The sequence below is a fragment of the Labrus bergylta genome, chromosome 7 (genome assembly GCF_963930695.1).
Source record: "Labrus bergylta chromosome 7, fLabBer1.1, whole genome shotgun sequence".
NCBI lineage: Eukaryota > Metazoa > Chordata > Actinopteri > Labriformes > Labridae > Labrus > Labrus bergylta.
In genome coordinates this window covers 20,376,810-20,394,342 of record NC_089201.1, presented here as the reverse complement: position 1 = coordinate 20,394,342, position 17,533 = coordinate 20,376,810, and the positions used below count along the sequence as shown (strand labels likewise).

Below are 17,533 nucleotides of genomic sequence, written 5' to 3'. Positions count from 1 at the left end.
CTATCTATCTATCTATCTATCTACCAACCATCCATCCATCCAAATCAATCAAGTTTGTTTTATACAAAGAAGACATTTTAATGTGTGGTGAAGATATTTGGGTTTTCACTATGATCTGCCATTGCTGGTTGAAGACGAGGGGAGGGTGTTGGCCCCTCGATGATCTTCTACTCTATGCTATGTATCCCAAAGGAGATTTGGCATCTGTTGTTTATTCTGGGCTGAAATTCCTTTTTCCTGAGTCTAACATAATATTTCAAGTGAGTTTACTTATGAAGAAGTGAAGCAGAAGCACAACCAACAGAGCCGTCTCCCTTCATACAGTAAGTCCGCTCTGCTTTCTTTACCCATCATTTCATGCTTTTAATTTGTTTTTAAGTGGTTGTGTGATATGCTGATTGTCTGTTTAGTGCTGTGAAATACATTCAAGTTGAAGGAGTAATAAAACAAATGTATTTATGCATATTCTGCACCCATACATATACTGTATATCTGTGTAAATGGAAGCTACTAGAGAACTACTGGAGCCATGCACATTTATTTCTTCCTCTCCTGATGTAAAAACACACGTGTGATATTATTTTTTCTAATTGTGTTCTGCAGTTTTGCATTATGGAGATGTGGCTGTTTCGTTTCTGTGTTGTTTTCTGTACTATCTGCCGGATGGCTCCTATTGGTTTCAGTCAACTTCAAGGTCCCATTGGTAATAGAGGACCTCCTGGGTTACCAGGTCGTCCCGGTAGAGATGGTATACCTGGATATGATGGTAAACCAGGCCCTCAAGGTTGGTATAATGAATTCATGGGTTAGGGTTTGTTTTGTAGCCAGAATGAAAAAATCTGCAAAATTCTTCATCCTCCCATGTTACTTTCCTAAAATCTTTCTTCACTTTGCTCTTTGAATCTTCTGAGATGACATGACAATTGTTATAGATTTGTTTATTGTCTGTTTCATTCCGCTTGAGGGGATTCTGGAGAAAAAGGGTCGGCAGGAGTTCCCGGATTTCCTGGACCCCGAACGTTGTGTACACAAGGTAATACGAAATGGAGTTTGTTGAAGATCCCATTTAACATTTATTTCACCTTTCATGTTGTCCGTCTGTGAAACTTATTTGGTAGCTGTGCATGATTTGCAGCTAAAATCCTTATTTATATTATACTGGCATCTGTAAAAACACAAAACATTGCAGCCTCTGCCTGAAGAGGTTCGTTTTAGTTACTGATTCTTTAAGGCCCCAGTCCTCAAATTCATACTTTCTTCTGATTGGCCAGCTCTCTGGAAGGCTTCTGAGGGCAAAATGCTGCAGGGCTGCCAGGGGGAGGGCTACTCCTCAGAGCTGGGAGAAGAGCCTAAAGTGCTTTCCTGAGCTTGCGTAGAGGCTTGAAACCATCTCGTGAAATTCTTTGTTTCATATCAGAGAACTATGGCTTCATTTACAGAACAAGCTGCTTAGGTGTTCTGCAGACTTTTCCTGGGATTACTCAAACATACCTTTTCTCATGATCTGAAGATTTACTTTTTTTTTTTAGAAAAAAGGCAAAAAACATCCTGACTATTTTCACAAGGCGGCAATTTTCCTCTTGCTGTAACGCTATGTGAATTTGCAGACACGGACACCAATGTTACATCACTGTGGAATCAATATTCGCTGTTGCAGAATTGCACTCTTTATATAGGGCTACTACATTTTTGAGGGAGTGACTGAGTGCCAATGTTATTTTTGATAGGAATGTGTTATATGATACAATTAGAAAGATTTAAAGTCCTAGCTAAAGCTTATATTAGTAGTTATTGTATGTTTTCATACATGTTGTTTACCTTTAGCTATATGGCTCTATCCACAAGGCGGTCGCCAAACTGGGGCTACTGTCTCAAACTAACTTTTGGTCAACCTATAACAGCCAGTCAACCCCAATACAGTTTGTGCCGATAAAGAAATGAGCTATTCTGACCAAATTTTTGTATCTATGCAGGCTGTAAACATTTTTATTTCTGCTGTAAAATTGGCAGTTTTGAATGGGTGTGTATGTGACATCCGGGGTCTTTGCAGCCAGCCCCAAGTGGACACATGTGGAATTGCAGGTTTTTGTACTTCTTCGCTTGCCTGGAAGAAAGCCGTATGACATCAAAGCATAATTTTAACTTCCCAACTTAAGCATGACTGCGAAGGAAAATGGCCGCCATCTTAATACAAAGTCACAAAGTATGTTGATTTACTCTGCTCTGTTTGCTCCAGATGACACTGATTCCAGTTGCGTGGACTCCGAAGCCTTAAAAGCGAGAGTTGCTAAGTTACAACTGGGTAAGTTTTATCATGAAATTCTCTTGTAATCAAAGACCACCGTTACTTTTTTCTTTTGCTTGTCAATTTCCTGCATTATTTGTAATCCTTTCAGCTATAAACTACGACTTTGTCCGGAGAGTTGGTCAGAAATACTTTGTGTCCAACAAACAGAGAGACTCCTTCTCCGAAGCCGTCAAGTTCTGCTCCCAGCGAGGCTTAGAGCTGGCATTGCCTCAGAACGAGGAGGAGAACAACATGATCACTCAGTTCTTTGGGGACAATTACAATATTGCCTGGATTGGTGTCAACAATAAAAAAGGGAATTTTGGGGCTGATATGAAAAACCGACCTCTGATCTTTACCAAATGGGGAGCAAGACAGCTAGACAGATCTATCCAGGACACCGGCTGCACCATGCTGTTAGAAAACGGTTTCTGGAGTGTAACACGGGAATACTTCCTCAATAATTACATCATTTGTCAGATATAAAGTCCCAAACTCTTGTCCCACTGTAATGTGAGGCTTAACAAATGTTTCCATATAAAGTACCTGATGTAGGGGGACTTAGTCATTTTTTAAAAGGGTATAAATATGGTATTGCGTTCACTGTGCATGACAAGGGTAGAAATGATTTCTAAACCAGTTACAGAACTACGTCCCGTTACAATCACAGTCTGCTGCTGATGGTGCTGCCGGGGGCGGCCCAGAATCGCTCCGATTCTGGGTGGATTCTGGGCCCCATGAAAATACACCACAGCAAACCCTGCACAATCATTATAACCACATCTCCATTACGCACACCCATTCAAGTTTTGAATAACCATATTGGTATGTAACATTCTGAAGATTTGAGTTAAATAATCACTAGATAGAAAGAAAGCATATTTCCTCAGTAACATCTCATATATTTAACAAACATTCAAAAAAGTCATGTATGTGGGAGATGTAGAGAAGTACTCATACTCTTATTATGTTGCAATAAAATACAGTTATTAACTGCTTTACACTCTATGCATAACTTGTCTGTAACTGACTCACAAATGTTCTCTTTACAATAATTTCAATAAATGAAACCATGTAACAAATCCATCCTTGCAGCAGTTGGACCATTTTTTAAGCACCTTATAGGAAATTGCAATTTTTTTTAATATGTTTTATGGTTACAATCGAGCCTCAAAAATGTATATTTTACCCCAAAATTAATATTTCACTTTTTAAATTGTTATAGAACGTGTCAAATCAAGCATTCAGATTACACTGCAATGAGAAAGACATATATCCTCTTCTATAGGCAATCTTTTACAGTTTATATATTTTGCTGCAAATCCTGCTGGGAAACTTACTTTTAAAAGCGCTTAAGAGAACAAAACTTCAACAAACCTTTTGGATATTTCATCTAAAGCCCAGTGAAAAGCCGGCAAGCAACTGGCCCAGACCAATAGGGGGCCTTGAGGGCTCACAGACTTCAACCAAAGCAGTGTGAATGTGTACATTTTGCAATGACAGTAGGAATCTAAGAAATGTTGCAAGAGGGAGTACCTGCCTGAGGTTATTGCTGTATGTGGGTCCTTTGGGAATTCCTGTGTTAATAGATTATTAGTGTACTAAGTTGATATATATTTTTTTTATGTTAGAAGATCAATGTAATCTTCAGGGTCGTCGACGCCGACCAGGGTCACTCTCTCCTGATGGTCTTCTTCGCTGATGGACAACAGATAGTATGGGGTTCTTTTTGCAGGCGAAGGTGTAGTATGTCCCCCGATCTCTGACGTGGAGGATGACTTTGATGACCCCATCCAACACATCATGGACATCGATGCAAGGGAAGAGGAGATGGATGAAGACGTTCAACTGCCGATGGACTTGGAGGAGGATGAAGACACAGACGACGACAGCGACGGATCAAATTAAGTGTTGTACAAGGGCGATGTGCAGCTTGCAAAGCATGTGAGTGTGTGTGGTAGGGAAAGGGGTACAGATCATGTGCTGCTTTTTCCCCATCCTCAGATTCAACCTCTCACAACAAGTTACTGAGCATCTTTTATACCTGAAGTCTAACTCAGGAAGAGGAGTTTTGAGCAACTGCAACATTAAAAAAGGCCCTTCAAATTATTCACCGCTCTCACAGAGGACAAGGGGGAAGCCGTCTTCTCCTCGACTGTGAATCACAAATCTGATCACGGAGTCTACATTATGGAGTCAGGACTTCTGGAGATCTGGAGATTTTGGACAAAGTTTTGGATCTTTTTTCCTGAACAAGCAGCAAAAGGATCAGGTGTATGGGCCATGTGTCTGTCCTCTCTCTATCTCAAGTTTTTTTTACAGTTACTTTAGAATTAGTATCCTGAGTGTAAATGATTTGAATGAATTTGTTTTTTAATCCATTTGATTTGATTTGATGTGTTATCTGATTTAAAGTGAGGGACTTGATTGATTGATTTAATTTTAATTACTAGCCTATTAAGCTGTAACTTTCCCTTTGCTAATAGAGATTTGAATTGCAGGTGAAGTATAACTTGTGGACATTGGATTCATGGCTTTAAAATGTCATTTGTTAGCGTATTAAATGTTTGACACTGAGTCTATGGCTCTTCCTTGGTCTTGGTGATCTAAAAATATATAGCCTATCACTGTGTTTTACATCTTTTTTTTTTAAATAGGTTACTATCACACATTTAAGAAAGAGATCCTTAAGGCTTGTACACTATGAAACAGCAGTGTGTCAATTAAATAGGCTATTTATGGTCTAAGGGGGAAATAAAATGCTGTTTTGGTAGGCTTATATGTTTTAGAGAAAGAGATCAAGCAAGTTCTGAAAAGAACTCTAAAGAATATAGGATAGTAGTCTATATCGTAAATATTGGCCTAAAGAAAACCGTTTTAACTTCTGCATGAACATGCTCATCCAGACATGCCTGAGATAAACCATAAACTAAATATCAGTCAGTATGCTCGTGTCAAACACAAAGACAAAGGACACTTTGCCTAAAATGTAATTTTTATTTCGTTTTGTAAACACACGATACAGATTCAGGTAGGCAAGTTATAGCTAGTTTTTAATCTAGTAAAGCCTTATTTTTTATTTTAGTTTCAGTTAACCAAAATGATTTTACAGTTCAGTTTTTGTCAGTTATTACCGATAACGATAACGATAATTGTATGCATTATTTGCCGAAATGTGGAAAGTGATGATGACAATAATGAAGATAGAGATCCCTATGCCAAACAAAACAGAAGATATAATGTTGAAGGTGCGGGCGGTTCCTCCATAATGTCGAGCCCCCTCCAGATCACCAACCATCTTCCGATCTCTGGACTGAAACGACAGAAGCACCTCTCATTATGTTCAGTAAATTGTTTATCGTCAAGAAAAAAACAAAGTTGAACACGTTTATTTTTTCCCACAACATCTTTGTCAAGATAATGCAAATATTTACACATGATTGAATGATTGTATAATGAAGCGAAAATGGTCTTCATCTCAAACCTGTCATCCTTTCAATGATGAGTCTTTTTTTTCTTACTCACTGATAGTTTGGAATTTCAAATTGAAAAAATCTCCAAAAAGACCCTTCAAATAAAGCGAAGCTTTTAACAATACTTTTACATATTTTTGAAATTTAAGAACTTCACTCAAGTTTTCTGCAAAAACCACAGGAAAATTCTTCTCCTGGTATTGTTCATGAACATTTTATGCTTTTTCAATGTCAAAGACTGAGTTATTTTGTTCATCAGCGAGTCTTAACTGATGTTTTTAAACTGACCTTGATGGAGTAGATGAGAGCCACCAGCCCGAGGCAGAGGGGGTTCGAGTAGACGAAGCAGCAGAGGGACCAGATGATGTGGTCTTTGGGGGGCTCAGTGATGATGTTCACAGTGGTGGACTGAACCACTGTAGGCTGTCCTGGATATCCAGGCTGTCCTGGATATCCAGGCTGTCCTGGATATCCTGGATATCCTTCATATCCCCTCCCCTGCAGTGGAACACCTTCAGGATTCATCTCAGTCGTCTTATCTGTAGGTTTGGAGTGCAGGCTGCAGGAGGGTGTACACACACTATGATCGTGTCGCTGTGAGTGTTGGTGTGCTCCTTTGAGGGTAAGCACAGCACAAGCTGCTTTTCCACCTGATACCAGCAAATGAGGTAAAACCAACCTGACCACAATGGGTATGCAAGATTAGCTTCTTCTTAAACTAACGAATAACACCCATTCTTGAGAATTGGGAAAAATCATGTCCCAGGCAAACAAGCTTAAACAAAACTTACAAATACACTTATTATGAAAATCTCTTTTTTAAAGATTTTTATATATGAAACCAATTTGAAATACCTAATTTTGGTTCTGATTTATTTTCTTTTTAAGTCTAAACCTGCCCTTTGACAGAAAGCACCCTTGTCCAAGACAAAAATCTAAAACTTTAAATTATTTAAAAATGTGTCAAAATCATACAAAATCTTAAAACTACAAAACCTACTGATACAACGGGTGTAAAGGGGGATGACATTTAAGTATCGTTAAGCTTTCTATTTTTTTTAGAAATTCATTAAGTGATGCTATCAGGTGTCTCAACCATAACACGTCAACTCCGTAATCCCTTAAATATCAGAACTAAATAAGGTCTTATGGTTTATTAATCTGTGTTTTGGTTGGCATTGAGAGAACTCTAAGCAACTTTAAAAACTGAAATGGCAACTTACTATAGATGAGCTAGATGAGATTAACTGGCATTTTAGTTTCCTCTTCTCATACAGCATTGAAGAAAACAAAGATGTCTTCAAACAAAAGAACGAGACATGAAAGCTGCTGTTAAACTTCGATTTAATACAGGCACTAAATACAAATCTGATCTTAAACATTCATATAAAATATATTTTTTACACTTTGAAGAGTTAGCAAACACACAACAGGTCATACAGTGTATATTACACAGTGACACAATAAACTGTGCATTTAGTCGAGGGTCTTTTTCTCTGCATAGAATGGACAAACATGAAAGCCCTAAACTACATTTCTAGTCAGTCTGAAAGAAAACCAGAATAGGAGGGAATTAGTGGTTGTGTTTTTTGATTCGGATGAGGATGTAGTTGCTGTTTTTTTAATGCTACTTAGCCACATTAACCCTACGTTAACTGATAGACCACGATATAAATCAACAAAGTTTCTCTTTTCCACTAAAGAGAAGTTAATCAATGATTTTTGAGTTTCAGGTTAATTTATTTATATTTGTATTTAGTACAAAAAGGCACTATCGACTTTTTGATGAAGTGAAAGTAATTGTGTCCTTTTTGTGAACTGCATTACTGACATGCATGCGCCCACAAACACCCCCAGATCAAACAGAAAAATCATTTCAGTTTGAAAGTTCTTCTCATGAAGAATGCAATGATTTTTGAGGTTCAGTCAATCGTGAGGAAAACAAGCCAACGCTTATGATTGCCTGCAGTGAAAAATAAAAATACTGCTTCTTGCAGTTGGCATGTGCCAACACTACATAAAAAAATCAATGTATTTTACAACCTGATTGGAGATTAATGCTGAATATGTCACACATTGAATCACATGTGAATGTTAAAAGAAGACTAACAGAATAGCTGATTTGGATTTATTTTTGGAGAGAGATGAATCAATCCAACATACAAACATAACCTAAGAAATAATCACTCATCCTGGTACATGGAAGAAGCTGAGGTTGAACTTGAAACTCCAATCACACCTATATTTAAAAACAAACAAACATTAGCATTGAGGCCATATTTGGTCAAAGGCAAGCCCTCCATTTCGTCATGCAGTACTCGATCTAGTTAACATTAGTTACCATAGTGGTCTTTGTTTCAGTCTGTAAAAAATAACAACTTCATCTGTTTTTGAAATTAGTGTTCAATCAAGACAAATGACAGAGATAAAGAATCTGCTGAATATTGAAAGCTTTGAGGATTTTGAGGAAAATCAACTGTTTGGATGGACTGAATGAAAAAAAAACGAAAAAACACAACCCTCACATTACAAGTCGGTGTTTCAGTCTCGTCATTCTACTAATTGTTTAGTCCAATCTCGTTACTCTTAGTAGCAGTTGTTAATCAAGAAGTGCATTTGCTCTGCGATACATGAGGGTGCTGCCCCTTCTGGAAATTTAAGGCATCACATCTTGGAGGATGCGGCGACGGCCGAGACTCCTGGACGGCTGTAGACATGCACGGGTGTGTTCTAAGAGAGTGGAAGTGAAAGAGAGAGAGCGAGAGAGAGAGTTGGTATTAAGCTTTTTTACAACTGTATACCAGATGCACATCTTAGAAAACGTTATCTGCAGACAGCTGTTTACGACTCAACACTAATAAATCTGCATTACGAAATGTTGCCACCAGACACACACAAAAATATATACAGTATATCCAAATGTTCTGACAATTAATGTGCCCAATGTCTGTCATGGAATAACTTTCATTTCTGTTTAACATCCTTGTCCTCGTGAGCAGGCTGAATGTTATCCTTGATCTATAAACATCTGTATACAATATGAGCTCAAATACTGAAGACTGAAAATGGTAAATTGACTTGTATAGCGCTTTTTTCTAGTCTTCTGACTACACAAAGTGCTTTTACACTGCATGTCACACCCACACATTCACACACTGATGTCAGAGGCTGCTATGTCAAGTGATCATCAGAAGTACCTAATCCCATTCACACACATTCATACACTGCACACGAAGCAGCAGGAGCAATTCATTCCTGCCCAAGGACACATCAGACATGTTACTGCAGGAGCTGGGGATCGAACCCTCAACCTTCCAGTTGAGAGACGGCCGACTCTACATCTGAGCCGCCCCATGTCAGTCCTTGTCAGAGGTTGGCAGTCAGTGACAGTAAGGCCTTCTCTGCTGGCCTAAACACTGAATCAGAATCACAAATTTATATATATATATTTTTATTTCATTTATTTATCTTGATTATGATTTTTGCCATAATCAAGCAGCCCTACGATATTTGCCTTGATATTTTAAGCTAGGGTAGATCATTCATGTCAGAAACTTTTTTTTTTTGTATGCAGACAGTAAATAATTCATCAACTGCTCTGATAACATTAAGTAAAAAAATCCATTCATATGCAAACATTTGCTCCCCACAGAACAGCTGTTGAGGAAAACCATGAAGTTTAAATGTGGACCTGCTGAAATAGCTGAAAACAATAGTCAGGACACTTCTAAAAGTTTTAGTCTTCCTCTGGGAAGTCCAAAACGTCAAAGTCATGATGACACTAAAGAAACAGTGCCCAGGGAATCCCCTCAGTCATTTAGATTCCTGCCTGAATGTTTGCTTCAAGTTTTATAAACATATCAAAACTACTCGCCAAGAATCAATCAGACAGTTACTATTTACCTTCTGGGCCTCATTATTGAACTTGTTGAGAAGATTCTGAACCCGGTTTCCATAGTCTGGATGGACAGCCTTCAAGTTCTCAACCTGCAGGAGAAAACAGATAATATGATATTAAGGCCCTGAAAAAGATGTTCTTTATACTTCTAACAATCAGAGTCTGATCAAATGTCTTTTGTCAAACAGTCCAGATATGATGATTCTTTTGGAAGATAGAATACCTTATTGTGATTTGACTTACTCAATTATTTATTTATGTTTATTAAAAAACACTGAGAGGAAGATGGAGGTGGTTTAGAGTTGCAATCTTGCTTGGAAACATGAAACCAGACCTGACCACAGTAAAACAGAGAGCGTGTTCTTCTCTGTGAAAGATTTCCACAGTATGACCAGAAGTCACAACGTTGTGGTCACCTGTTGACAGTTGAGGGTGACGCATGACGGAAATGAAACCAGGTCAATTGCTAGTTCTGTTATTTCACCCCCTTATATAACATCATTGTTACATTGTTGTTGAGCACTTTCCACGTTAAACACGATGACATTAAGATCCCAAATGAACGCTTATATTAGTTTAATAGCATTAATTTGTTTGCAGTTTTATGTCCCTTTCAGCGTACCATAGATAAGTCACTACAGTTAACGATTCACATTTAATGTCCACTGTGTCACATCAAACACTTCCTTTTGTTACGGTTTTCTTCTAAAATAAAAGCAGGATTTCTCTTTCAAACAGGAAGTAAAGCACAAGAGCTTAAATAGTACAACATGAAAGTCTATTTATAAAAATGAAAGTATGACAAATACAGTTTTGAATCGCTAAATGAAGACATTTCAAACACAAAAATGTGATTCAAGTTGATTAGCTATTGAATTTAGCCATTTCAAAGTGTCTATAACCTGATGCAACTTCCTCCAACGCCTTCAAACTCCTTTTTCAAAGGTCTGAAGGAACAAGGTCCCCTACATCCAAATCCTCCTGTAGCAGATTCTAAGGGCGCACTCACACTAGGCAATCTGTGCCGTGCCCAAGCACGCTTCACCGCTAAAGTTCCCCGATGTATGGACGCAGAATCGACCATGTGTCTTTATTTATTTCCTCGAGTAAGCCTGTCTTGTAAACTGAGCACGCTTCATTATTAAGTAAAGCCATGCATGTGTTGTATTACGAACTTATGTGCAAGAGGTAGCCGTGCTCGGGCCCGGTTAGTCCTGGAGCAGTGTGAGAGCAGGCCAGCGGGGTAATGGGGAGGGGGGGCAACCGTGCTTAAGCACAGTACGGGACAACTTTGCTAGTGTGAGTGCGCCCTAAGCCAAATAGGGCAGCCTACTTATAACTCCTATATTCTCATGTAAAGAGGCACTTTGGAGACAGATATGAAAAACAGGGTGAGGAGTGTAGCTTCCAGTATTATTCAAATGAACAAAATGACATACATAAGAAGGAAGAAAGTTAAGAAATATCTCATAAACCAGGAAATGCCAGTGATTTAGTCAACATGACAATGCAGGGAAGCTGACACAAGCATATAGTGCCAGGTGCAGTGATGAGTAAGGGCCTTCAGATTCTTAATGAACCTGAATAATCCATGGTATCTGACATCACTGAGAAAATGTATGCACAAAAAAGATGACTTCAAAGTCTTTATGTAAAAGTTAGCGAATCAACCATTAAGAAGCCCTGGAATTTATAAGTGAAAACAGACTCATTCATATCATTCTGCAATCATAGTAGAAGTCAGGATCAGTACAAATCACTGATCCCTGACAACTTGTTAAAAAAACAAGTCAGTGCATTCACCAGTTTAATAACCATGACGACCTATGTCGTCCAAGGTAATAGGAAAACAACTAAAGTTACCATTATAAACTCGTCCAAATCTTACGCCTTTTTTTAAACAATAAATGCTTAATCCCAAAAAAAACTACTAACCGGACCTCTTAAGTCTTCTTTAGTAACTGTTCCCTTTGAGCAAGATTTAAGTAACATTTCTGTTCTGTTTCATTTCACACTGTATACATGATCACATTTTCTTTGATTGTTTGAAGAACACTTTAGAACTGCCTGGTGCATGAATTGTGAGATTTCAATTTCATCGCCTCTGCCTAAACCCACATACAGACACCAAGCTTCATGAGCACAGTGTTTGGTTTCCAGAGAGCCACATCCTGTGGTTTTAGCACGCTCGTTCATAAAGCCATCAGTATTTTATTTTTTAAATGTTTCCTGCTACGGGGCAATAAACATGTTAAAGAACATGTCATTTGATTTAAACAGTGGAAGTATTATGTTTGGACAACTCTTAGTAGAAGCATGACAGCATCAAGCATGTCCAGGTGACAGAGACTGTGTGGATAATAATGCAGTGAGGACTCACCATGCGCTTTTGGATGAAGAGCTGGGCTCTTTTCAGGGCACCAGCCATGTTACTGCAAAGCCTCTCCCGCTCCTCCTCATTCAACACCTCGGTGTAGAAGGTCCGAACCTGCAATTCAAATTTGAAAACACACATTAAATACCTGGTAAGAGTAGATTGAATCAAAATGATATCCATTTCAGTCCACTTCATACAGACAGGATAGCTTCAAAATAAAGCCAATCATCTCTAGCCTTGTCACGATCCTGGTTACCTTAGAGTAGTAACACACATACAGTTCATGTGTAGATTAGTTCACTTGTTTTGCTCTACAATGATTCATTATTATTGATTTTCATTTCAGTCTTTATTTGAAAACCCTATAGACTTATGTCCATGGTCACTTGTGGAAGAGGAGGAACCTGTTAGACATAACACTGACTTATTATGTTGGGCTCTGAAGCTGTTAGCTGTGTCTGTTTGGTACAGGGCAGGAAGCGCACAGGAAATTAGGAGAGAAGAAGAACCATCCTGGTGGTGAAATCGGTTTGTGTAAACCGGCTGGTGCTTGTAATATCGGGATGTTTTCTTCACCTGTGTGACATTGTCCTCATCTGCACTGTTGTAACGGCTCACATCTGGAGACACCTTGAACTTGGACTCCACAAACTGAGGCTGGGTGTCAGGAGCACTGAAGCTGTTGGGATAGTAGTTTGGGGCTCCACCTAGAAGCCGGACAGAACAAACTGCTATGTTAAAATCTGAACAGAATAAAGAACTTTATTGACTGTGTGCATGGATGACTGTGGTTAGTTTTAAACTCAGTTTGAATTAGATGAGCAACTTACAATTCTTCTTAAACACCATCCTATTAGTATGAGTCCTATTGCATTTCATACAGTCTCAATGGCGACATCTGTTGGGCAACTCTTGGTCTTGCCCTGTTGTATTTTACCAAGTCTTTTCAAAAAACTAAAAATTTGTATGACTGGATGTGAGTGGGAGATCAAATGTATTAAACTGATGTGTTTTATAGACTGAATTCACTCTAACTTCATCACTCAGGTTTGATGTTTGTCGTGGTGTGCTTTGTCTCAGACATGGTGGCTCATCTTTCCTGGACACACTGTGAGTAACCCAATCGCTGCAAATACTACAATGCTCCTTTGATATATACAGACTAAAAGATAGATTAGGTAGATTATACAAGATTTATTTTTTGCGCTACATACAAAGCTTCAACAGTAAAGCCTTTGAGTCTGTCTCTGTTATTGCGTCACACACAGGTTGGACTATGACTCACCTTGGTTGTCAAACATGCACATCGGACCATCGCGCTGGTAGTTGGTCACACGGCTCCTGAATGGACAGTTGACAGGGAGCTGCAGGTAGTTAGCTCCCAACCGGTGTCGATGCGTGTCTGGGTAGGAGAAGAGATGGCCCTAGACAAAGATAAAGGAGATGAACATCAACAGGGCATCACTTAACTGAAGGGTCTGTCTTTAAAAAAGCAAAACAAGATTTCTCGTTGGTCATTTATTCAAAAGATTAGGGTCCAGACTAAGATCTGCTGGGAGACAATAAAGTCTTGGGGGTCACCAAATACTCTCATTAAGATGCCTGAACATGCACTTAAACAGGACACCATTTTTAGATTCAGTATTACTAGAAAATGTGTCAAGAATAACAAATGAAAAGAAAGAAAGTTGTGTTTACCTGCAGCATCTTGTCTGGGCTGGCCTCGATGCCTGGTGGCATGTTGCTGGGATCGAAGGCGAGTTGCTCCACCTCAGCAAGGTAGTTCATTGGGTTCCTATTGAGCACCAGTTTGCCCACAGGGATCAGAGGGTACTCTTTGTGAGACCAAACCTGAATGAGATACAGTAGCTCCATTAGAAGAAGAAAAGATGGTACCACTACCATCCGACTGTAGGATGGGTACAACACGCACAGAGAAGTTTTTGTATTCATAGACTTTACTATTGATGAGCACTTCAGCTCAAATTCATGTAAACATTTAAAATTAGACATAGGATACAGAGCCACTGTTACTTTGACACAAACACTGATTTCAGTTATCAGATGTTTAAAATGCTAACAAAAAGGGAGGCAGAAACACTAAGACATATTGCTCGTGGACATCTTGATGTCTGAACAGTATGTGCCTTGAACTTTTTGTAATTGATGACATCTTTAGCAGGAATATGCAACAGAGCAATAGAAACTTTTCTTGTCTATGTGGATGCCAAGATATTTGTAGGACTCTACTTGTGTTATGGTGTGATCATGGATGACCACTGGTGAGTGGTCGCCAAGAGAAGGAGGGTCGAACACCATCTCATTTGGTTTTTTTGTGTTGAGGAGGAGACGGTGTTCGTCACACTACTGCACAAAGTTGCTGGTTGTTGATGTATATGTGTGAATGTCCGAGTCTGTTTGCAGAAGGCCCAGGATGGCCGTGTCATCGGAAAATTTAACAACATGTACGTTTCCACTGTTGCTGGTACACTGATTTGTGTAGAGAGTGAACAGCACTGGTGAGCTAACACACCCCTGGGGCGCTCCGGTGCTGATGGTTGTGAGCTCTGACACAGTTCTGCTCACTCTGACTTGCTGGGTGCGGTTAGTGAGAAATGAATGATACCATTTAATGATGAATGGATCATGACCCTAAGCTGATTTAGTGTGTTCAGTAGAATGTGAGGCTGCAAGGTGTTAAACGCTGAACTAAAATCAACAAACAGTAATCTAGCATAGGCCTTGGGATTCTCCAGATGTTTAGTGACCATGTGCACTAAGCTATTGATAGCGTCATCAGTACCTCTATGCTGTCTGTATGCAAATTGGTATGGGTCTAGCTGTGGGCCTACCTCCGACTTCAGCCTGCTCACCATAAGTTTTTCCATACATTTCATTACAACAGGAGTTAAAGCCACTGGTCTAAAATCATTACAGTCTTAAGGACATGGAATTTTTGGGATAGGTGTGATGACTGCCTTTTTCCACATTGCTGGTACAGTGTTTGTATCTACTGACCTCTGAAAGATGGGGCACCAAGCAGGTGTTAGTTCCTCTGCACACATCTTTAATAAGAAAGCAGAAATGCCGTCTGGCCCTGTGGCCTTGTTGACAGTGACACCTGTAAAAACATTTTCCACATCCCACGGCAGTGGGAATGTTCTCCAAAACACTACTACACTCTGCTGAGAAATCTTGTTTATCAAACCTTTTGAAGAAAATGTTCAGTTCATTTGCTGTGGATAATTCATCCCCAGCATATAAAGATTTTTTAGTGGATTTCATGTTGGTCATAGTTTTCACAGAGTCCCATAATTTCCTGCTGTTCATGTTTTGTAGATTATCCTCCAGTGTTGCCCTGTGTTGTTGTTTTGCCTCTCTCAGTCTTTGGTTTAAGTCTGATTGTACTGCTCTTAGTTGTAGATGGTCCTTATTCTTGAATGCAAGTTTTTTCCCGTTGATACAGTCTTTTACCTCCTTTGTGATGTAAGGTTTACTGTTAGGGTAAACTTTTATTGTCTTTTTAGGGATCACAGAATCAATGCAGAAATTAATGTAGTCTGTGGTGACTTCTGTAACACAGTCTATCAGGGGTGCCCAAACAGTCGATCGCGATCGACAGGTAGATCGCTGACTGATTCTCAGTCGATCGCGAGATGTTTAGTCAATATAAAATACAATTGTAAAATAGAAAAGTGATTTCAATTTCATCTCATTGCACTGTTTCCCACACACGATACCTGTGTTGGGAGCCCAAGTATACTTCCGACCTGTTTGTATTTAATTTTTCATTTATTCATGAATTTGCTGCGTGCACGAGAGAGCGAGCGAGAGAGAGAGAGAGAGAGAGCGCGCAAGAGAGAGAGTGCAGGCATGCGCAAGGACGTGCAGGTAAAACCGGGGGGGTAAATGTTTTACCAAAAAAGTCATATATAGAAACTATGCTACGAGTATTAAGCGCATTTGATGAAGCTGCAGCTACTTTTCTCTGCTCCTCTCTGCTGTCATGACTGTGAGCATCGCGGGGCACGAGACACACCAACATACAGCGCAAACGCACACGCACACACACACACACACACACTTGCACTGGAGCGCCAGCCACCCCGCGAACTTTTTTACTTTTTACTTTTAGTGCTACAGCACACAGTTGATCCGTGATCTTTACGGACCGAGGCGGGAACACACGTGACCCGGTCAAACGGTCGGTTGGACTTTACTCCGTTCACTCTCACCGTGTCTGCAGCTAATTTAACAAAAGCAACATCATCTCACAGCAGCCTGCTGTAGTCTGTGAACATCTCCACACAGATTAAAGTTGTTTGTTGTAAACTAAATTAAGGGGAAAACATATGTGATATAAATACAAACGTAATATTAAAATGTAGCCTACCCTAAAACAAGAGTTTTAAAAAAAAAAAATTATGTCGATATTGCATTATTTTTTACGGAACTCTCATTTATTATATCTGATATTTTTTTCTGTTTGTTGTTTGAGTATTAAATGCATTTGTAGGCTGTCGGTAAAGGCTTTGGCTCACTATGTGGACTGGTAGATCTCGGCAGACTGGCAACTTTAAAAGTAGATCTTGGTTCAAAAAAGGTTGGGCACCCCTGGTCTACATCATTCTCCTCAGAAAAAGTGTCCCATTCTGTGCATAAGAAGCAGCCTTTCAATGCGTCAATACTCTCTTTAGTCCATACATTGACAGATTTAACAAGAGGCTTGCTGCTCTTAAGAGCTGTTTTGTAAGTGGGGATCAGATGGATAGTGTTGTGGTCAGAATTTGCGGAAGCTGAATATGCACCCTTGATATTTCCATAACATTTGTCCAATGTTTTTCTCTTCCTGGTGTCGCATTTTATATATTGTTCAAAACCTGGGAGTGCAGTGTTCAGATTACAGTGTTTAAAATCTCCCATAATAAAGATGGGGGCGTTTGGTGTGCGTTGAAGCTGCTCTTGTACACAGTCCGCCACTTCAGAAGCTGCCCTGGATGCGTTACCGTCAGGGGAACATAAACTGAACATATCAGAATATTTCCAAACTCCCGGGGCAGGTAGAAAGGTCTTAGGCTAACTCACAGTAGTTCAACGTCCTTGTTGCAGACAGTTCCCTGAACTGTGTACTGCCTGCACCACTTGTCATTGACATACACTCAGAGCCCGCCTCCTTTGCTCTTCCCGGAGTCCTCAGTTCTGTCAGCGCGGATATGGCTGAAACCTTCAATTTCGACCAAAGGCTCTGGTACATCTGATGTTAGCCACGTTTCAGTAATAGTCATTATGCAGGACTCACGGTATTCAAAGCAGGCTTTTGACAGTAGTCGGAGTTCGTCCAATTTGTTTCTCAGCGATCTGGCATTGCACAGGATCATAGATGGTAGTGGCGGCCGGCTTCCTCTCCTTCTCAGCCGCTGTCGGACACCTCCTCTCAGGCCTCTTTTTCTCGCTCTCTGTCGGTGTGATGATCGTATCTCCTGAGGCAGGTCTTCTGT

The 17,533-nt window shown here is 39.7% G+C and overlaps 2 protein-coding genes across 3 annotated transcripts; one reads left to right on the top strand and one right to left on the bottom strand.

Annotated features, from left to right (window-relative positions):
- The first annotated feature begins 175 nt into the window (after window positions 1–175).
- LOC110005550 (mannose-binding protein C) lies at window positions 176–3,373 on the top strand. 2 transcript variants are annotated; one of them, XM_020660896.3, is made up of 5 exons: window positions 176–323; window positions 604–784; window positions 965–1,033; window positions 2,237–2,302; window positions 2,397–3,373. In XM_020660896.3, exons 2-5 carry the CDS (start codon window positions 613–615, stop codon window positions 2,771–2,773), a joined length of 684 nt encoding a protein of 227 aa, XP_020516552.1. In that variant the 5' UTR covers window positions 176–323; window positions 604–612; the 3' UTR covers window positions 2,774–3,373. The 2 variants fall into 2 exon arrangements, with proteins under 2 accessions (XP_020516552.1, XP_029138576.1); XM_029282743.2 differs by lacking the exon at window positions 176–323 and having other exon boundaries at window positions 330–784.
- Window positions 3,374–7,087: 3,714 nt separating this feature from the next.
- On the bottom strand, window positions 7,088–13,629 carry LOC114917157 (catalase-like). The gene is made up of 6 exons (XM_065956639.1): window positions 13,624–13,629; window positions 13,321–13,459; window positions 12,612–12,742; window positions 12,039–12,146; window positions 9,664–9,747; window positions 7,088–8,490 (listed from the first exon to the last, which is right to left on the bottom strand). The coding sequence occupies exons 1-6, from the start codon at window positions 13,627–13,629 to the stop codon at window positions 8,425–8,427; spliced, it is 534 nt and encodes a 177-aa protein (XP_065812711.1). The 3' UTR covers window positions 7,088–8,424.
- Between the last annotated feature and the right edge of the window lie 3,904 nt (window positions 13,630–17,533).